The sequence below is a fragment of the Echeneis naucrates genome, chromosome 10 (assembly GCF_900963305.1).
Source record: "Echeneis naucrates chromosome 10, fEcheNa1.1, whole genome shotgun sequence".
Lineage (NCBI taxonomy): Eukaryota > Metazoa > Chordata > Actinopteri > Carangiformes > Echeneidae > Echeneis > Echeneis naucrates.
Window position 1 is genome coordinate 2,225,833 of NC_042520.1, and position 23,097 is coordinate 2,248,929.

Sequence of the window (23,097 nt, forward strand, 5' to 3'; positions counted from 1 at the left end):
AAGGGAAATAACAAATTAAATGATGGATTAATTTAAAACAAGGGCGTGAAACACATGAATGGATGAATGGATGAATGAATGAGAAATAAATTAAATAAACAGGAAAGGGAGATAAGGAAAGGAAAGGAAGGGAAGGGAAGGGAAGGGAAGGAAAGGAAAGGAAAGGAAAGGAAAGGAAATGGGTGATAAGAGAAGGAGAGAAGGAGGGATGGAGAGAGAGAGAAAACGGAAGAACAAGGTTAGTTTACACCCAGATGACCCCTCAGACAGCAGGCAAGACAAGACTTCTGACTGAGTGTGTGTGTGTGTGTGTGTGTGTGTGTGTGTGTGTGTGATAAAGCTGAAGCTGTTGGCATTATAATTAGAGAACAAACTGAAAGCATCAACATGAACGCAGATTTGATGAAACAACGCAGAGCTCACACAGACTAATCATCCTCCACATTGTTGCTGACAGATTTAAAGCTTTGGATTTCTGCAGGAAACTTAAAGGTCCTGGGGGTGTAACAGGAACGCTCGTTGGCTGGATGGAGGCAGAAAAACCGGCAGCAGTGAACGCACACACACAAAATGCAAAACACAAATAATAACTCCAACTTCTCTGATGAAAGAGAACATTCCTGTGTACAGTTTTGTTTTTGTTTGTTTCTCAGTGTAAATAACAGTAACGTGAACTTTCCAGCTGACAAAAACAATCCCATTCTGCTTTCTGTTGGTCATTTCCACAGACTAATTAGATAAATACGCTTCTGCAATTATTAACAAAGTAAACAGCTCCTGGAAGAGTGTGTTGACATCTAATAAACAAGCGAACACACAAACCTGTTAATGTGTGTCAGACAAACCACGCACACACATTCAGTACACACTTCAGATGACCTCAGGCTCTTAGTCACTCTTGATCACACTTTGTTTTGGTCTCTCTCTCTCACACACACACACACACACACGCACAGACACACACGCACATCTGTGTGGGTGTGTTTGGTGGTAAGTATGAAATTTTTGACAAATCTGACATTTAATGAGCTCGTCCTAAATCTGTCTTTTAGCTTTTGATGAGGTTGTGGAGCAGCCATGTGGACATAACAAGCCCAGAGTCTCTGAAGTTCCTCCTTCTCACAACACAACTCTCACACAAAGAACACAAAGACTCACACACACATTGAAAATGTACATCTATTTTACAAGCATCCAAGAAAGTGACACAAAAACACGCAAACTGCAGGCTGCTGCTGTCACTTAAAATGTATTGCATTTAAAAAAAAAAAAGTGCTGGTGCTGCGTTCAGGGACGCTCTGCAGCAGTTTAAAGAAACGTGGGACAATTAACAACCAGAGACGCTGCTATTCGGAGACAAACAGGTGTGTGTATGATGTGTTGCACCAGCATGATCACATGGTGAGATAATTAATTTGTCCCTCGCTGCTCCAAACACAACCAAGAGTTGTGTGTGTGTGTGTGTGTGTGTGTGTGTGTGTGTGACTTTGTGTGGAACCATTTGTTGTGAGCAGCTGACAGCATTGTTGTGGCATTTAACCCGACGGCCTGAAAGCAAACGCTTCCTCTTGTGTGTTTGGTTTTGTTTATATCCGCAAGACAATGCAGTCCAGACACACACACACACACACACACACACACACACACACACACACACACACACAGAAACAAACACAGACACTGAATGAACTGAACACACACATCCCATCACTTCTTCATCTCCCAGTCTTTTTATCTCTGTGTACACGCACACACACACACACACGCACACACACACACACACACACGTACACAAGCTGACCAACTGTATGTGTGGTATGGCTTCAGGTCTGTTGTCGAGGAACCACACCAAGAGACACAACACACACACTGGACATCGGTGGAGATGGAGTCGTTCCAGAGACAAATTGTTGACGGAGAGATAAACATGAGACACGGGCTGCAGAGAAAGAGACGAAGAACACAAGAAGAGCGAAGTCTGGATGATATATCGAACACACACAATGGCAATTCACTGTATGTTTGTGAGTGTGTGTGTGTGTGTGTGTGGACTTTGGGTTTGTTCATCTGGCCTTCTTTGGTTCTCCTTATTAGCCTTCTAAGTGATGTATGAAGCTACTGTGTGTGTGTGACAAAATAACACACCAGCATTACACAATATGCTGAGTGTGTGTCCATAGACTGTGTCTTGGCATGCTCGTCCCCCGTCCCCCCGGCCTCAGCGGGGGTCTGAGTAGCAGCTGTATATTTTTAGCTAACGGTAATATTCCAAGCTGGAGGGAAGTCGGTGAATAATGAAGAGACGCCGCAGCTCGTCCGGCCAGGAAAAACCCGACCCGCCGACAGTGACAACATTTTCACATCCCGCAAAAACGTCAGACAGTCTGACGGCTTCAAACTTCAGGATGCCTCAGCGTCAGCGTTCTCTCAGTTCTGTTTTCAGCATCTTTTCACATCATTAAAAAAAAAATGACGAATGGATCTATCACACATTTTCGTTGAAATACAGCTTTTCTGTGTGTGTCTGTCACACAGAGAGAGAAAGTACGGAAGCTGTTTGTTTGATTCTAAAGATTCTGACAAAAAGATAGAAAATGATATCATCTGTACAAAAAATTTTTCAGCAGGCCGGTTTGAAAAGCAAATAAAAACAAACTTAAATTTAAAAACACCCTTTGGATTTGTAACATGCTTACACAACTTCAAAACACACTTTAGCTCTATATGGAGACCAAAAACATGTTTTTAAACAGCAATAAAAAAAAGAAAAGGTTTGATGACGCATTAGTTGCACGATGACGGGAAGTCTGATCTGGATTCTACCACGGCAGAAAAATTAGGGAATAAATAAAGTTTTTGAAGTCCTCCAATCTATGATGAACAACAAAGAGACTTCACAAGAGTTGCACAAATCAGGCCTCATTAAAATAACTCATTCCACCATTTGTAGGGTTTGATGTTTCCATCAGCACCACACACACACACACACACACACACACACAATAGGAGGCAACAGCTTGTGTCTTTGTAAAACTGAAAAACGCCCACTAACAGTCTGTTCCAACACAGAAATCCAAAAGCTTCATCGCCGGTTCCTCCTATAGAGGAAAATGTATCCTTCAAACGTTCTCACGCTGATGTCTTTTCCCGACTGTCTGTAATCCCATTTGGCTGCAAATCACCTGAAACCAAAACTTCATCGTGCAAACCGGCTGTGAAATACTTTTCAGGTCTGCGGCCGGTTTGGGTGTCGCACATGATGATAAATGGCGGTGAAGTGAAGGTTGACGGCGTTGTAAAAGGCCGGAGCGGAGCAAAGATCCAACTCAAACACAAAGTTGGTCACAGACAGTGACGTTGTTTCTTTTTTCCACCTTTTGCTGTTCTTCCGTCCTTTTTCTCTTCCCCTAACGCTCTCCTTAAAATTCATCTTCTCATCTCCTCTGTTTCCTCTCCCCTCCTTCCTTTGGCAGCGCTCAGTGCATCGCTCCTTGAATCCAGTGTGTTCTCAGACAGACTTCAGATGTGCGGCTCCGTTGAGAGCAGAAACAGTGAGGAGGATTACAGAGTGTTTTTCTGCGTGCACCGCCTGTTACTGTGCCTTAGAGAATAAAACCATTATGTGTCATGCATTGTTTGGCCGCTGACTGATACATCATATTCAACCTGCACACGAACCAAACATCTGCTCTTCGGTCTCAGTGCTGTGATTTTCAGTTCCTCGCTGCGGCCGAAGGGAACGTGATGGATCTCCACCTTTGTTTTGCTGCTGCAGTTTGCTGTAAATTTGCACCACACTGAGCAGGAAGTGTGAGTCAGTCAAACGGTGCAGATGGAGATGTGTGTTAAACTGCTAAACTATCACAATGCTGTCGCTTTGTTTTTTTGTTTTACTGTTATTCTTTTGACATGTCGTCATAGTAACAATGAGAGAGGAAGTCGGGGGTGGCAGGGAACGGCTTCGGATCGAACCAGAAATCTTTTGTGAGTCAGTATTTTTCTGCCCACATCCAGGTAGGTGAATTTTTTGTGTTGTTTTTGTTTTAATTCATAGATTATTTCATCCACTACTTATCAGCGGTGCTTCACCCGCCGTGTGTCCATCCTCAACCTGACTGCTAGGAAACGCTGGACTAATGAAAGTGTTGGACGATGCTTCAGCGGCGTGCAGATGTCCATTTTAACGATGAATTATTGGGATGCACAGTGAAATAAATGTTGTAAAGGTGTATTACATCTGTGAATGTCTGGAAATCTGGAAATTGCTCAAAAGAGGAACTAAAAAAAATATTTGTATTGATTTGCCTTTAAATAAACATTTATGGTGGTCTTGTTTATATTTTCACTGTGGACCATATGAAGTAGGGAGCGCTGGTGATGACGGCTCTTCAGTGACAATGAACACTGTTCATTGTTCACACAATGAACAGGGACAATTCGGGTTCATTCAGGCTTTGTTGCGTTTGTGGTCCTTCGGCTTTCTGCCTCTCCACAAACAAATGAAAAGGGCCGCCGTTGATAACTTAAACTGGTAAAAAGCCTCATTGCCCTTTTGGGAGAGAACACATCCAGGATAGAAATGAGCATTGACATTTCCCCAGAGGTCAGACAACCCCCCCCCCCCCTCCTCCGACAATGAAACTGACCCAAGAAAGAAGAAACTTCCACCCTAATTAAATAGAGAGCTGTGCAAATGTTTCCCAGCATGCAGCAGTTGGATGCGACCTTTGCTGTGTATATTCCAGTAGAGACGTTGTGTTGCTTAAATGAAATGGCATGTGTGGTTATATTTTTGTGCCACGTATGGACCCTGACCTTCGCACAACTGCGAGAGCGCTCAGGCCGACTGACCTGATGAATAAGAAGAGGAGGCGGGCGCCGCCTCCCTTGGATAACGACAGAGCCTGAATTCAGCACGCCGTGCGACTCCTGAGCTCCTTCCTGTCAGTCAGAGACGCAGAGACCTTGGACAGTTTAGACGCCTTTAATTTAGCCGCGGCATTTCCAGCATTTACTGACTCTTCTCTACCTCCATCAGACTGATCAGCTTTGCTGTAACATAAAGGAGGATAAAGGTTATACAAAACAGAGTTACGGCTGTAAGATTCTCCGAGGCCGGCTCCGACTCAGCTGCTCTGTTTAGAAGCTTCGCTTTGTTGGATAATTGAAACTGTAGCTGCGAAACACTTCATTGGTTCATCGATTTATTCCACTTTGAGAAAAACAGACGAAAGCATTTTGCATTTCCGTGGTTTGGGAACAGATTTGCAGCCAACTGGTCATGTGATCTCTTACGTCATGAAACCGTAAAAACCTTTTTGCGATATTTGAGAGATTTTTTTCTAAATGCCAGCTTTTTATTGTGGTATTTAGGTTTTGCATATTTCTACAGAATAAAAAGTGTGTTTAACAATCACTGATCGTTCTGTAACGATGTGTTATCTGGCTCCATGATGGTGGAACGAGGCAGTGAAAGCAGAAGAAGCTCTTTAACGTTGGCCTCTTCTGGTCTGTTCACATCTGATATCCTGCAGATCTCCTTCATAAACTGATAAAGTACTTAAGCTGAGGTTTCCTACTTCACTGATGTTCCTTACTAAAAAAAAGACTCAGCTCAGATGTTGGTTGGCCTTCATCTGAAGGCTCATTTTTAAAATAAAAATGGAAGATTTTCAAAGTGGCCGAGCTGCTGGATGTGCACATCTGGGGGCCAAACTTTAAATCTGCTGATTGAAGATAGTGTATCTGGTGTTGTATCTTGCTGAAGGTGAAGAATAACCTGCTGGGCCTCTCATCTTTAGACGGAGCAGCGAAGCCTGAGGCTGCCAGTCAGGATTCACTGATTTTCAGTGAGCTGCAGTTTTAAAGGAAGTTCAACATCCAAGTTGATTGAAGGACACATTTCATTGGGACACTGCTGAGAGCACCTCACGGAGTAACGTCCTGCTCTCATGCAAATTTCAAAGCAAAACTTCAGGTAAGGAAAAGCGTTTTCTGTTTGAGCCTGACTGAGCCGTCTACAGTGAATCTTCACAGCGTGGATCAGCGTGTTTGAGTTTGATGACGTGACGTGATGTTGCATTTCCAGCAGATATAAATTAGCACACAAACGCTGTAAAGGGCTTAAAATGCATCATGTGATCTTAATTGTATCGTGTGGACATCGACGCTGTGACAGCAATTCAATTCAATGTCAAGTGCCAGCAGCTATTCAGCGTTCATACATCACAAGTGAAGTGAAGTGTAGCGAGGCTGTCGAGGAGCTGCATCTCCATTCAAACCAGCCGGTTTCTTTGTTTTTGTGCAACCACAGGTTTTTCTAATTATAAATAAATGTAGTGGATTAGAAAAAGAACATTTAGTTTGAACAACTAGATCCAGAGACACTGTTGTTGCTGTGTTGCTGGACAGTGGTCACAAAATCCCAGATCCAATTCTGAGGAGAAGAATGTGTGCAAATGTCACCCGTGAACTTCTGACTTCATCTGAGGTCAGGTGATTGTTCCTAATGTGTGTGAATGACTGACTGCTTGTATTCTTCCAGTAAGTCAGTCAAACAGCTAAAAATTCAATTAATATCACTGACGTCCAGATTTATAGAAACTTCAGCTGTGACTGCAATTAAATCACAGACAGACTGACAACTGTCAGAGTTAAGAACGGCGAAGTGAACCGAGAGAAGTGGGGAACCTAAATTAACCTCGATGATCTCATCTGATTGTTCAAAGTGATCCTCTCACTGATAATCAAACTAAAGCACCCAAACACGAACAACATTAAACTAAAGAAGAATCCTGCAGAGTCACTTAGGTGAGATGGGTTAAAGACGGACTGGGACCCCCGAAGATCGATGGAGTCATCATCCGGGTCGGGATGGAAGCGTCGGCCTCACCAGAGACACATTAATCCAGCTGGTCTGCGTCTGCATCAGCACCTCAGACGTAGTGACACACAAACCATGTGAGTCCCTTTAATTAGACTCCAAAAACACTCTTGAACTGTGCTGTTCTTCTGCTGGAGGACAGATGGCAGAAAAACTGTTCAGCTTCTTTTTTCAAATCGAGCACCTTTGAACATCAGAGACTCGGCCGGAGTTCGATCTCCTGCACGGCGGTGCAAAGTATTACAACATAGGTGACCACAAGCAGCGTGAGGTGAAAAAGTTTGGACAGCACGAGATGATGATGACATAAACAACACACGCTAATCGTTTTAGAAGGCCACTCATCAAACTTCAAACGTCTCAGGCTGAAATATGATGCCGGCACCGAAGTGCTAAAAAATCTATTCACCACAAATGGATTAAAAAGAAATCATTATTTTAATCAACTATTCCAATAAAAAGAGCAAAGGATCCTCAGACAGACTCATTCTGGTGCACAGGATGCTTCCTGACTGTGTCTAAATACTTCTGGGACAATTAAAAAGAAGTTCATTCAAAGGACGTCATCCTGCCCACATACACACAACCAACACGATCACCACAACCAATGAGGGAGACGACAAATACAACAAAGTGACAGCTGATTACCAAAATCTGGTTAGTTTACCAGTTCATGTCAAAGCTCATCAGCTGATGGGAGGAAACGGGAAAAACTCTGTCTTCAGGTCTTGTGTTTATGAAGATGTGATGAAACAAAGTTAATTTACTGATTGAAGTGCTTTGTGCGTTCCCACCAGCTCAGAAAATAAACGTCCTTCAGAACAAACGTGTGTAACGCCTGCGGTCGTTTGTCATTCGTAAAAACTTGGCAGTTTGTGCAGAAAACGAGAGCGGAGACGGCGACCACGACTCCCGTTGTGTTTTTAAGACTGTTCACTGCTCACACATGGTGAGACGTGGCCGTCTGTTGTCACACACTGAGTGACCTAAACTGTTTTGTAATAAATATATTTAGAATTATTATTTATTTATAAAAAGCTGGTCAGTGCCGTATTTCAGCAGAAACTTTAGCAGATCCAACTTCACAGAGTAAATTGGACATCTTTATTTTATAGTCTTTTACATGACTCTGTGTTTTTAGGTGAAACTGGCTCCACATTTTGTAAAGTAACGTAGTTTATAATGTAATGTGGTGATAAAAATTTAATGCGTGCACAATTTCGGTGTCAGCGATCCGGAGCTGGAGAAATGACAACCTGTCCAGGTGTTTATTGAACATCCATCAGCCCCCCGCTGAGGATTTTGTGGTTCACCATGTCACTTTCACAGATCCCTGAGTCATGTTTGGGCAGACTAATGTAACATATCATCATCGCTGTTGTCGTTGACGTGTGTCTGGTTCAGCCCAACATTCACATGATGAAAATATCTCGGGACCAGCCAGCATATCGAAGCAGACTAATGGTTTTCCTTCCTTGTGCAGCGCTGAAGTCACCAGGTAGGGAAACTTTTAACGACTCCCGTGACGGTTCGGGAGGATGGAAGGTGGAAGCGGCGCTCAGAGCCTCACTGTACCTGCAGCTTGTCTCACAGTTTATTACTCCAATAAAACCTCGGATTACAGTTATTAACACGACGATTTGTCAGGAAAAAACCATTTCCACACAGGAGGGGTGTTCCAACACGCTGAAACACAAAATGTTTCTGACTAACTTCTGTTCATTTAATCACCAAGATTTAGCTTTTCTCAATATATTTTATTGCATGTGCCACTTCTCCATTTATTATGATTGGTTATGACACTTAATATTAATATTCAATATAATTTTGGCTGTATGTGTGCATGTATATATATATATATATATATATATATATATATATGTTAATTTTCATTTAAAATAGAAAACATTCAATGCAGAATTCAGTTTATTTGAAAGAGAAAAGTGACTTCAGCGCTCAGATCAGTTTTTTCTCCTTCTGTTCTAGAAGAACAAAAACAGAAAGAAATAAAATAAAATGTATTTCTGCAGTAAATCCTGACACAGAGACAGAAATTGTTCTGCCAAGATGCAAACAACGTGGCAGTAAAAACGAATGTAAAACCAAAGACAAGGTTGGTTTTCGGGTTTCTTTTCTTCCGCATTATTTATTTAAAACTAAAGGATGAATATCAGCACACAGTAGAACACCGTAAAGTGCGTGTTCACTCACTGCGGATAGTTGACATCCTCATGGACACGCTCGCATTAAGAGCCAGCTTTCAGTCCTCAGTAACAACTCTGCAGGAAAATGCAGGAAGGACTCCGCAGAGTGGACATTAATTGATTCGGGCTTCTGTGCTGCCATAAACACACTCATTGATTGTTTACAATGAGCTCCAGCTCCGTGAAGTCTCAGGAAGTGGAAGCGAGACATGTTTTTCTTCGATATTACAGCAGCGTGCAGCAGTCGCTTCATCGCTCAAACTAATTCTTTTTCTCAGGTTAAAATCTCTAAAGATTAGTCTGCAGCAGGAGAACATGCTTTTAAAGTCCGTCGATGTATTGTGTTTTGTTGTGTCCAATTTTAAGCAGGAATGAATTTCAATTAAGTTTTCTGCTCTATTTTTAAAGTAAAAGAAAAGTAAAGATGATTCAGATCACAAATAACTTCCTGTTATACTCTTCTTAATTATATCTGAAGGACAAAAACGTTATATGTCATGTCAGAGCGTCTCAGAAGAGCTCAGTGCAAAAAATCGCTCACAAAAACTCTATTTGAAGCTAAAGGAGCTTGTTGAAACACTTCAACAGGAAGGAAATCTATTTAAATACATTTCATAATCTTGACTCCTTGTCAAGAGGAAATAAAAAGGGCACAGATTCCACACAGCAGGGAAGGACATGATTTAAATGATTAAAAAGATCTTTGTCCTTGTTTGGATTTTATGTAAATATAAAAGAATAAATCAGCCTTTATTTTACAGCAGCAGCTTAATTTTTTGCTCAGTTTCAATCAAACAAACCAAAAAGTTAAAGAACAAATATCTTGTCAAAGTTTGTAGCATTTCTGTCAAATCTCTGCTCTCATGAACAGTTTTATTTGTCTCTAATGTGTAAATATGATCTGAAGTCTTATTCTGCTATTTAAATTCCTGGTGAGCTCTTATAGATATTTTCTACATCCATATTATTCATGCATACGCGTAACGCTCCCAGCAGGAACAAGGATTATTATAAATAAGCAGCACTGAGATATCCATCGTTACTGAGCACAGATAAAAATCATCCATCATCGGGTCCAGAAACGGAGGATGGAAGGAGAATGAAGATTAAAAGTGGAACAGGCCGCTGAGGACGACAAGTTAAACGTCCCGTTCTTATCGCTGCGATACACGCGCTCTATGTTTAGAAACAGTGATAGGTCAAGAGCGTAATGATTCAACAGCAAGCACCGGCGAGCGAGACGTCATGTCCAACACACCTGGAGACAAATTGTCTCCATGCCAACGGACTGTCACCGCTTGACCTCTGACCCCGCGGAACACGGTTGAGGAAATGTCTGCATTAATTTACTGAAGGATGGAGGCTATGACGTGGTTCAGTTAAAAAAGAGTTAAAAAAAAAAGTGAAATCGCTTTCTGTCTTTGCTGGTATGTTCCTGCAGCATTTTGTGGTTTGTGTTTTTATTGCTCTTCTATTATAACATGGTATTGTTACAACATTGTCGCGTTATAATTTGGTATATTGCTGAAATATAATCTGCTGTATTCTTATTACATGATTTCCATTTGATAAAACAGGTCAGGGGTAATCCTACAGCTTTTACTTTTTATTATAGTGACACATAATCCTGGTAGGCAGAAAAGGAAAAACACGGAAACACGGACCTTCGCTGTGCAGTTTCGTGATCGAGACTCCGGAAGTGAAACAAACGGGAAACTTACTTGAGTACGTGTGTGGATCCGTTGATTTGCGTGGCTGTGCAGGGAGCGCCGGAGCCCAAGATGGACGACCTGCGGTACCTTTTCCTCCCACAGCAGAGGATGATGAGGAAGGCACGGCGGAAGGACTTGTTGAGGAAGGCGTAGAGGATGGGGTTCAGCATGGAGTTGATGTAGCCCAGCCAAAGACAGGCCGCCCACAGCTGGTCCGGCACTGTGTAGTCTATAAAGGGGTCCACCACGTTGGTGACGAAGAACGGCGCCCAGCAGAGGCAGAAGCAGCCCATAATAATACACAGAGTCTTCGCCGCCTTCGTCTCCGTTCGCATGCGGTGGTTGCGCTGATGGTCAGCAGAGTCCGACGTCGCGCCGGCGCCAACGGCGGGGTTGGAGCCCGCTCCTCCCGCCCGCTGCAGCATGCTGATCTGCAGAGCGTGTGCGCGGGCCGTGACGTAGATCCTCTGGTAGGCCAGCACCATGAGGACCAGGGGGATGTAGAAGGCCACCACGGAGCAGGTGAGGGCGTACGGCTTGTTCACCATGAAGACACAGGACGTAGAGTTGCTGCCATCCATGTGGCGCCTCTGCTCAATCTGGCGAAACATCGAATCGGGGGGAAGGGGAGGGACAATGAAGCGGTTTGAGAAAAACACACACCAATATTTTCTAACAACATTCAGCTTGTACAACGTCCCCAAGTAACCGTGTGTTTGAGTGCGGCGCGTTTATGCCATTGAATGCCTCCAGATTTCACAACGACCCACTTTTAAATCCCACGCTCTCCTCAGCCCGGTCTGTGTGGTAAAAGGGGGGCAGTGATCCTGAGGGAGAGCGAGACTCTTCACGTCGCCATTAATCACAGCGAGGTCCCATCCCAGTTTTTTTTTTTTTTTCATCTCTGTGGGAAACTACGGCTCGGGGTTATGAGATGAATCCACATTGCTGTACGAAGGCCACGCCGTTTCATCAGCGAGTCGACATATTTACACATAAGATGATAAGTGTTTCCACATTTAAGTTATTTAGGCTATTTTGTCCTTTTTTGCCCAAAGGATCTCTGCTTCACTCAGATAAAAATAGTCTTATATAGATTTCTGCCACTGGAGCAGTCTGGAGTATACTGAAAGCTTTGTTATGTGCAAAAAAAAAAAAAAAGAGGCATCAGTAGATGGAATGAAGATTTACGACAAACCCAAATTTCAGCTTCACTATGCAGCTCCGGGGTCGACTTCAGTTTTAAACAGTCTGCTCTGTGTGCGTCTGGTTGTTTTGTTATTTTGTTGTGCTTTGGCGCTGCAGTTCGTGCCAGAGCTGACGGGCCCTGCTCAGAATATTCAATAGCTCTAATGAGACCCGCAGAGAGACGCTAATAGCACAGAGCTAACTTTAGAGGCTGATGTGTTGTGCGCTATGTTTGTGTGATAGTTTGTGTGCCAACACTACCCAAAACGAGTCATTCAGGGCAAAGAGCCTCACTGGCCATCAGATAAAGGCAAACAGGGGACGAGCGAGGTTAAAAGTAGCCCCTCCCTCTATCCTGCTCTCATCTTTAAATGTCCACTTCACTGACTTTCTATTTTATATTCTTCTTCTCATGCAGGATGATCAGAATGTTTTTTCTGAACTTCTATTTCAAAAATTGGCCTTTAAACGTTGACTCTTGCAGAACAAAAGCCTTTGGGGCAGGTTGGATTTAGGAAGAAAAACTAAAACTGCAGATGAAAATTCCCGCTAAACAAATGTGGGCGAATATTGCAGCTTGTTTTCTAACGTCTTGTCTTGCTTGTATACACATCTGGATGTTTATAGAGTTTGTGTTTTGTTTTTGTTGGAAGATGAACTGCAGCAGAAACTGTGAGATAACCAAATACTTCTGACCCTAAAAATGTTTTTTATATCTCAGCATCTCTTCGTATGATTTAATTTCATTGCTGTAGATGGAGTTACAGCTTTCAGAGGTTAAAGGTCACAGATGGCTTCAGGCTCCTGTAACGAGAATCCATCTCAGTGACTCTGGATTCAAACAGAAGAGTGTTGGAGGCAGCGGCTGCTTATAATCTACGTCATCAATAGTTTCCAAATTTTATGTTTCAGTAAATCAATATTTACTGACCTTTTGCCGAGTGTGAGCATTATAATTAGCCTGCTCTTGTTTTTTGTCTCGTACTGCAGAGGACAGAATTTTTTCTCTCGCTTGGGTCCTTGCGTTTTTGACCTCGGAACACAAACAAGACACTCGTAACGCCGCTAACCTCCTTCACATATTTAGAACAGCTTGACTCCATGTCTGTGGTGTCAGTGGCTTTGTCTGACATGTTGATTTTGTTTCTGGAGCAACACGTGAAGCATTTCTTCCATCTTGTAAACTTCCAGACTGCAGCTCGTTTCTCCTTGAATGTCTTCGTAGAGTTTCTGTCAAACGCGCTTTTGTTCTTAATTTCTATCCCTTTTCAGTTTTTGTAAGATCAACAATATTACGCACCAGGTGGTCGATGCCGATGCTGTTCCAGCCCTGCATGATGGGCAGGAAGGAGATGAAGGTGGGGATGACCCAGCAGCCGCCGATCATCAGCGCCACTCGCATCGGCGTCATCTTGTTGCGGTAGACCAGCGGCTGGCAGCATATGGCGTAGTACCTGAAAGACAGACGACAGCAGGCGGATAACTATCTTACCAAGTTCACGTGTCGCCCTGAGGGGAAGCAGCCGATAAAAAGCTCCCTGCGCCTCCTTCTTGTCACTTGTAGAGAAGTGAAGCTGTGAAACTCGCTCTTCTGCAGGTGGAAACAATGGAGCGAACAAACCGACACACCAATAGATGCAAAACTGAAACGACTGGTGAAAGACAATTTCAGATAAATTTCTCATTTGGGGGAGGGGGGCAGTTAAGGTTCATCATCTCTGAGCTCAATGCGAGTCACGCTCTCTCCCGTCTCTCTGCAGAATCACACAATCACATATCCAACATGATGATTTGAAAACCAGCTTCTCCTTTTTATTCTCTCCTGTTACACACCAGCACTAAATGAACGCTGAGACTTAATAATAATAATAATCTGGATCTGCTGTTGTTTGGCCTCGGTGGAGATGCGCCTCTTTTGTACTTGCTGGTGATTTCTTCTGTCACTCGTCTCTCCGTCTGCTTCGGCCAACGCATTCTCTAATACGGCCAACTAAGCACCAAAAATTAAGCTCTACATTTCCAGATGTCAAACCCAGCCTGTTTTCTCTGAATAACTTTCCTTTCACTCCCACATCTCCCTGCCCTTTTTTCTTAATTCCATTAATTCTTGTCTGATTTCTTTGACCTGAAACTTTCACTGTCGCTGCACTTCATCCCTGAAAACAGAACAATCCTCCCCCATCTGAGCCAGAAGTACAGGATCTGTCCCGACATCGGGGCCAATCTGCCTCAGTGGCTGGTCGGCCATGACAGTTATCTGGTCTACAGGTGGCCTCGGCTGGACGTCAGTGTTTATCCACAGAAATAAAAGAATTGTGTGGTTTTTATTGTTTTGCTTGATTTTACTACTATAAAAATCCTTTCACATTATCTTTCTTCTCCTCACTGACCCACATCTGTGGCTTCCTTCTCCTCAGCTTCTCTTCTGTCTTCAACCTTTTTGAAAAACATAAAAAAAAACCAAACTAAACTCATTCGCAGCCATTCTGCACAACAGGATTATCTTCAGACTTCAGTCTTTCTCCGTCTCTCCATCACTCAGCTCTTTTCTAACTCCCTCCACACACACACAGATTGTTGTGTGTGTGAGCGTGATATCAGACATTACAGCAGGAATTCCCGGCTTTCTGTCACACAGCGATAGCTCTAAGACGCCGCACAGACAGAGAGAGAAACGGTGAATAGAAAAACACAGCGTAAGAGCAGAGACAGAGAGGAACAGAGCGTGAACGGAGAGAAAGGCGAGGGCGAGAAAAACTGAAAAAGGTTTTTGATGAACGGAAGCAGAGGAAGAAGAGGAAGCAGAGGCAGGAGGAGAGGAAACATAAGAAGGAAAGGAGACGGATGCGAAAGAAAAAGGAGATTAACACGTTTATAGAAGAGCTCAAATGACGGATGCTGCATCACTTCCTGTAACTAATCCTCCACTTCTGCAATTTTACCTGCATGGCCTGGGCAATAACAGTGTGTGTGTGTGTGTGTGTGTGTTCCAGTGCGATAGGAAACAGATGAAGCCAACCAACCGAGCCACCCGGACCTCCATTACCTTCCAATGAAACCTCTGATCCGGATCCAGTCGGTTACCGTGGTAACTGTAACTCGGTTCGTTTCGCATCACCTCCTCAGTCACATGTCAGAGCACTCGGCGGCTGGACGGCTTTCGTTTGTGATCTCACCTCATCTGACAAGGTCGAACCTGGCCGATCAATCAGGAGAATGTCGATTCGATAAATGATGATGTGATAACTGAAGCTTGGATTCACACACGTTTTCCTAACCCTGACGCTCTGCAGCAGGAAACCTCATCCAGTTAATGCCCCTTCGTCAGTCACTGTGGATGTTCTGCCGCCCAGCTCTGATCCCACCTCATTACCGTTTAGTGCAGCGTGGCATTTAACAGCCATCAGTGCCGCCGAGCAGCTGTGTGTGGTCTGCCGAGGCCGTGGCATTAAAAAAAAAAAAAAAAAAAAAGGTCAAGACACCTTTTTCTGCTTCAATTCCCAAAATAGTTGCTGTGAAAGGTTGCAGATTGATTTTTTAAGTGTGGATGTGGTGGTCTGACTGACAGCAGCAGTAAATACAAATGCACCTTCCCACACACCTAAATACATACAAAGAATATGCACAGATACACAAAGACACACACAAGCACACACGCTGATGCACGTGCTAACCTGGGGAACATTAGAAACAGATGCAACACGGATGGATGGCGGCGAGTTCAGGCCCCGAGCACTTTAAATGGCCCTCGCTTCCTTTTGATCTCCAAAACATTCCTCTCTGTTTATTCCTGATGTTATTTTTTTTTTGTGTGTTTTTTTTTTTTTTTTTTCAGGGGAGGGGGGGGTATTTTTTTCTCAAGAATGGCCAAAACCCCAAATAGCTTGTTGGATTCCACATCCAGACGCTGCTGCGGGACGTTTTTTGTCAGAGGTGAGAGGACGTTTTGGAGCAGAAAGGAGCAAACACAGAAACCAGAGACGGAAATGAGTTTTCTGGAGGGCTGAATTTTAGAACATCCAACACAACCACAATCTAAATCAGAATCTAAAAAAGATGAATAAACTGATCATTTTAACTGATGATCAGTGAAATTATGTTATTCTACTTTAACAACTCCAAATATTTAATCTAATACGTTACTTCTATAATTAAAATCTCGTCCTGTGTTGTGAATTTCGTGCATGAGATGTTAAAAACACAGATTTTTAATGAGAAGCTGCTTCATTCTGTGTTTTTACAGGCGATAATGAGGCGGTCTGTTTGTTCTGGAGAGACACAGAGTCGTGAATAATTAGTCTGCATATAAAAAAAAATGGATTTAAGTGATCAGAGAGATTTTACAATCAAATATTGAGCAATGATTTTTTAAAAATGGAACTTTCCTGGTCTGCTTCTAATGGACCTTTTTTATTTACTCTTATATTTCTTCCTTATTTACTCATCAGTCCAGTTAATGTTCTCCTAATGCGCTGCCGGCTCTTCCAAATATAATTTCTCTGTGAAAAACCAAGATGGCGGCTTACGCCTGATTGGACAAGACTAAATGTGATTAACATCAACGTGGCGGCACACGACAGGAGCAATACTGTTTTAATACGGTTTTAAAAGTCCATAAAAAGGAGCGTCGGCTTCAGCCTTAATAAATTTTGGTCTCTCGTGATCGATGAAAAACTGAATTAAAATGTGAGATGGTGTGTTTTATGAATTAATGGCATTAAGAGTTTTTCTGAGAGTTCTTTTCTTTACACCAAGGTCACCGCTCGGTTTGTGCTTTAAATGGAAACACAACCTTCTCCCTTTAATGGACTGGCTCTACTCTCAGCCCGTCTGCCTCTCTCAGTCTCTTCTGTTTACAGCTACATGAGGATTTCAGAGCGCCCGAGAAGCTTTAACGTTTGGGTTCAAAAATAAACAGGACGGAGTTAAATTACTCATCAAGGAGCGAAGGATTTAGTCTTCTTTATCATTTGATGAGTTAAGTCTAAAATGCCGTTTTATAATCATCGATATTGGTATCAGCAATTATGCAGCGATTCCAAAAATTGAAGCCACACAATTATGGAAACGACAGAATCAGTAATAAGAATTGTCCGTATTAGAGAGGCTCTTTATCTCTTTTTTCCTGTCACTGTATCTCTTCAGTTTTACATATGAGTGGAAGCATCGGTGTTGTGTGTGTGTGTGTTTGTGTGTCCTTGTATGTGTGTGTTGGCCTCTTCACTGAATGCCATTGTGTTGGAGCATCCTCCTTGTGGCAGTGTTGGTATTTTTAGTATTAATTCATATCCATTCAGCTTTTTTCGGCGACTCGGAGCTCACAGAGGATGAATGAGAAGCTTCATCCTGCAGCTGTTCACTTATTTCTCTGCTCGGCTTTCTTCTCCACGTCCTCTTTGTCTCGCTCTCTTTCTCTGTCACATCTGCACATCTGCAAAGCTCACAAAGCAGGAACAACGCTGGAGGCCACAGATATTTTCCCTCAACACTGCAGCACAACAGGCGTCTTTGGTGTCGTTGAATTTTCTTTTTTGTTTTCAAATTCGAGTGTTTCAGCGTTTTCGCCTCACTGACCTGATTCAGGAAGGAGGAGCTTGGTTTGTAATCAGAAAGTTTGCGTTGGAAAGATGACAAAATACAGCAAAGTCTCAGATAAGACCGACCTGAAAAATAGCCGTTGTGATTTTTAATGGAATGAATACACACACTGAGTCCGACGACGCTTTAAAGCTCCGCATTAGGAATTTAAATGAAGTCCCTTGCAAACGATTGAATCACCTAAAATCTCATTTGTTCAGCCCACATGGAAACTATATGATAACAGTAATAATGATAAACTTGATTGAATGATTTAGCTGCTCAAACATTAATCATAATGCTGGTGGTTCAATCCTCGTTTGTGTGTAAAGCTGCTCTGCTCTGATCGGGGACATCTACTCATCATCGAATCCACCAGCGAAGCCGAGGAAGTGATTAAACAAACAAACAAACAAAAAAGCTCATTAAAATCAAAAAAGATGAATGAGAAAAGTGATGTGTGATGTGTATTAGGAAGAATGATTCAGGTTGGTGATAGAAAAAGCCAAAACGATTAAAAGTCTCACTTTGTCGCTCTGAAGGAACAAAAAAATAAATAAATAAAAATGGCTGCCAACACCCGAAACATGAACTATTGAACCTTTTTTTTTTTCTGTTCCGTAGCAGTCTAACGTGGAAAAATAATTTTCCAGTGAAATTCTTTTCCTATCATGTTCTCAAAAATCTGATTGTTTCCTTCTGTGTTGCTGCTCCATTTTCAAACTGATGTAGTCGACAACAGATGCTTCCTGGAAGAGAACTTTTTTTTTTTTATTCTTATAATTATTTCCTGAATTTCCTTTTTTCTTGTTTTTGTATTCTGAGTAAAAGATAACTTTCTTCGAAAAAGGGTAGATTTGATGTTTCCATTAGTGTCGCAGTAAGGACTTCGTTGTAAAAGCCGCCAAGACACCAATTAACACTCTTTCACTGGACAACTGGACGTTTCTTGGATAACGAGGTAGGATGAAGGTTTATTGTGTCTCAGTAAAAGTCAGAGGTGTTTTTATTCAGCGCTGATTATCTGTCTTGGTTCACTTTCTTCAGCTTCATGCTTCATTAGGCCTTGAAAAACATCTATAGCTACAAAATCCACCCAAAAATATGCAATTTCTGCGTAAAGCTGCTTCTTCTCTCACACATTCGTCAGTTTGTATGATTGTGCGTCACACCTCTGGGACGCGGCAGGAGGCTCTGCTTCCTGCTCTCTGTTTCTATTTGCTGCAGGAAACTCTCACAACTTTTGTTCTCGTAAAACGAGAGACTGTTATTGTGATATTTATGGCATGCGCCGCTGCTGAACAGGAATTTCCTCTGGATGAAGATAAACTGATAAACATCAACGGGCTCTGTTCTCTGTCAGGGACAGTTTGAAGAGCCACAAGACAAATTCTGACACAAAACTATTTGCACTTTCAAAAAGATGATGTTGTTTTAACAGACCGCCTGAAGGAATCGAAGCTCGTTCAAAGTCAAAGTGCCCCCACCTCATCTGCAGGGTGGAACCAGCCCCTCTCAGTCCTGGAGGGGATCAGGTGAAGGTAAAAGTCCGGAGGAGGAAACATGTCTGCCGTCTCGAGACAAAACTGTCCCAAAGGTCTCTTAATTATGTATTCCAGATTTTGTCTGTTTCTACCATTCTTGTAAAAAAAACACTCTGTGTTAGTATAAAAAAATGAATGTGCAGCAGGTAGATGATCTAAATAATCTAGCACGACCAGTTTAATGTCAGTGTAAGCCTGAGTTAGATTTTCAGTGAGATAAATTACAGCAATCATGTCTGCCTGGTGGTTTGTGCACGAAAAGCAGCTTCTTCTTTCTGCTGTCTATGAATCCACAAGTGGTGCGACAGCATTTTATCTCCGTCAGGCAGGAAAGACGACGTGCCTCCAAGTTATCACAATAAAGGACGATTCCCACAAATCAAAAAGGCCTTTTAATCTTTGGTGCCTTTGTTTCTGTTGCTCTGCAGCAGGGAGAGTTCGCTGACAGCTGCTGGTCTTTATTATCATTATTATTATTATTATTATTATTATGTTACATGACCATTAGAATTTGAAATTGGCACCTTCCACTCTCTCATATCAGTGGGAAAGCTGAAATATTAGTCTGTGTTTGTTTAATCGAGACTTAATTAAGCTTTCAGTGTACTCATTAAAACATTTTTTTAAGATGTTGGGACCTGATTCTTAGTTTCTGGGTTATTTTGGTGATTAACTAAATTTCCTAATTGCTATATTTACATGAATATCCTGCAACGGAACTGAGGAATAAAATAATGATATCTTAAATTAATAAAACAAAAAGAAAGAAGATAGAAAAGCAAACAATAAAAGATGATAGTGAGTCAACTTCAGATAAAACTGAACAGAACTGGTGCAGTCCAATTTAATTAACATAACAAATCATTCTAGACTATGTTATGAGATGGTGAAATAAGAAATAAATTATATATTTATTTTATGCCAGATAATATTGATGCTACAGCAGACAACTGCCAGATATTACAGTTGGAAAAAAAAAATCAATAAGCAGATAAATAAAAGTATTTATCTAATTTTCTGTATCAGGATCATTAGAAGGAGTTAAACAAAAGAAAAGTATCGACATCCTCCGCTAGACTTGATCTTAAAAAGGAGCGTGGACCTCAACAGAAGGAGACACTGACAGAGGGGGCTTGTGGGTAATGAAGGACGATTAGCTCATTATGAGTTGGTAATGGAAGTTGTGTTGTTCCAGGATGTGGATGCAGATTCACACGGCGCTCCTCCAGCCAGATAATTGAATGAGGAGACCATTTCCTGCGTCAGTGCTGCTGAGCTTTGCATCTTTGGTTTGTCTAATTTCTAAAACCGACATTAAAAACCTTCGTTGGTATCGAACCAGCAGATATCGGATAGTCACACCTGCAGCGTCACTGAGAGTTTGGTCGCCGTATTCTCATTTGTGGAGTCATCCTTATTAACAAAATGATATTAAAGTCATCGCTTGTTTACAGCTTAGACGTTTCAGGATTATTATTTCCTCCCTTTTGGTTTACGGAATGGCAGCAAGGAAACAAAATTCATCTTGACTGCATCTTTTCCTCTGAAGTCAAGCTGAAGTCTAATCCGGCTGCCTGCGTGATAAAATTTACTCCGCGTAGTCGGATTGATTTAAAACGTCAGATAGCAGCACCATGAGGAAGAGTCACATCTGCTCCCCAATCAGGAGCAATCAGACCGAAAGTGAATCCGTCCTGAGTAAACATCCGCTTTCTGTTTCTCTGCGGTAACTTCTCGTTACACATCACAAACTTTATTCCACGGCCCAGCTCTCAGGAGCGTAGGTTTATTCTCAGAAACAGCAGGACTCATCAAGACTGACGCCTTCTATTATTATTATGTATTTTCTTAAAGGGGAGAGCAGTGTGTCGTGATTTAATCATCGATAAGTGAAATTTTATTACAAAAATAAAAGAAATCAATGGGCGTACTTTTATCCGCTCTGATTTGAGTCCAACGTAGAAACTGACCCTTTAAAAAGCATCAAAAACTCAAACCCTCAGCAGAAAAACTTCATAGAGCTGGCTGCTCTTTGTGTCTGAGGAGCGTTCTCCTTTCTTGGTAACATTCAGCTGAGCCAAACAGCAGACAGCAGAGCTTCACCTCAGATATAAGTCTTTATCAAACACAATCACAGTCTTTTCTCACACAAAGACAAAGTCCAGTTATGGACACACTGATGGACACACTCCTGCTGTGTGTTGATGAATAAACACTCGGCCTTCTGAATGAGACCTTTCCTTGTGCTCTCCTGCTGTTCGATTCCTCTCCAGAGATTTATCAGGTGCTGCTAAGTGCAATGTTTTCTTTTTCGCTGCTCTTTTCAATTGAATTCCATCAGTGTCAGGCTGCAGAGGAAATAAAAAGGATTTATCCAGACTGCATCCTCACAAAGCTCTGCTCCCCGGAGTGATTATCAAAGCTGACAAAACCAACGGAGTGGACGAGCTTTACATGACGAGATCAGGCTGCTCTTTTTTCACAGGAGTGTGTTTATGAAATGTGAAAGGGGAAAATACTGGCCTAAGAAGACTTCTGAAAATAAAACCACAAGCAGATGAAAGACAGCGGAGGAGGTGAAGATGTCCGCTGATAACATTCGTCTCAATGCAGCACATTGTCTGACCTTTGACCTGGAATAACTCATCAACCAAACATCAAAGTCAAGACTTCCACCAGTCTGATGCAACGCTGCAGATGAACAGAGGAGCTTCAGGGGAAACAAAGCCTGTGAAGATTTACACACCAGATTTACACACCTGAGCGTGAACGCTGACCGACAGCCAAACAAAGCAAAAGAAAAAACTAAACGAATGCATGCGGAGGATCTCACCTGTCCAGGGCGATGCAGCACAGGTGCAGGATGGACGCCGTGGTCAGCAGGACGTCCAGCGACGTCCGGACCAGACAGAAAGTCTCTCCGTAGATCCAGTGCTGGTGGATCAGCTCGATGGCGCCGAACGGCATCACCAGCACCGACACGAGCAAGTCCGCAAACGCCAGAGACACGATGAAGTAATTGGTCTTGATTTTCCTGAAGCGGGGAAAAGATAATAAGGTTTAACTACTCAGAGTGAAATGAGATTTAAAAAGCAGTCTCAATTAATTCCTCTGTGATACAAGTTCATCTGAGCAGTGATTCAATAATAAATGGTCGTCATTGAAGATGCACATTAATTTCCGTTATGCACGATGCCTTCAGGGCCTCAAATGTAGTCTCAAAACCTTTTGTAGAAGGCCTTTCCAGCTTTGGAAGCACGTATAGCGAACTTTTGAACCCCTAAAGGGAACATTACCTTCAACATATTAAAGTTTAATCCGAAATTTAAGAAAGGAAAAAAAGAGCTGGATTAAATATTGACCCCAAAAATCCCCAAAACAATATGAAACAACAACAATCTAAAGGAACATTCCCTCCCTGTGGAGTCAGCTGAGCAGCGAGGGAAAGCTCAGAGGAGTTAAAAACAAACGAAGGTAGATTAATGCTGCCAACTGGTGGAATATGAGGCCTTAATAATTTAATCCACCCTCATCAGTGTCTGACGGTCTTTATCTCTTTCTCTGTGCTTTTCTTTATCTAAACATCGCGGCCCAGAGTCGTGCTGCTCCTTCAAAGTCTGTAAAAGATAAAAAGGATCCGTTCACCAAGAAACTCAACCATCAAACGAGAGCAGGCAGAGAACGGATTAGCTCAGTGTACGAGCTGACACGTTCGGCGACAGAGAGCTGACATACAATTATAAATATTATCAGTGCGACGAGACGAGGACGGCGGTAAAAGTCTGACTGGTCGGCTCTGCGGTCAGTCAAGTCGTGTCATGAGGAAGGTTTTCCCTGAAACATTCGGGCATGAGCATTGAAAGCAGTGACAGAACAGGTGAGATCTCCACGCCGCTCTATAAATAGCCTCAGTTAAGCGTGGATGTCTGAGACACACACACATCTGAAACATCTGAAGCGGGCCATACTGACTGATCTGTGTCTCTCTC

At 42.4% G+C, this 23,097-nt stretch overlaps 1 protein-coding gene across 4 annotated transcripts in view; it reads right to left on the reverse strand.

Moving 5' to 3' along the window:
* Positions 1-23,097, reverse strand: part of htr4 (5-hydroxytryptamine receptor 4) — a 91,400-nt gene that overhangs the window by 18,837 nt on the left and 49,466 nt on the right. For all 4 annotated transcript variants that reach the window (XM_029512612.1, XM_029512611.1, XM_029512610.1 and 1 more), the window contains 3 exons: positions 21,942-22,142; positions 13,288-13,441; positions 10,809-11,398 (listed from right to left, as the gene is read on the reverse strand). In XM_029512612.1, coding sequence (XP_029368472.1) covers positions 10,809-11,398; positions 13,288-13,441; positions 21,942-22,142 — 945 coding nt within the window. The remainder of the gene's footprint in view (positions 1-10,808; positions 11,399-13,287; positions 13,442-21,941; positions 22,143-23,097) is intronic.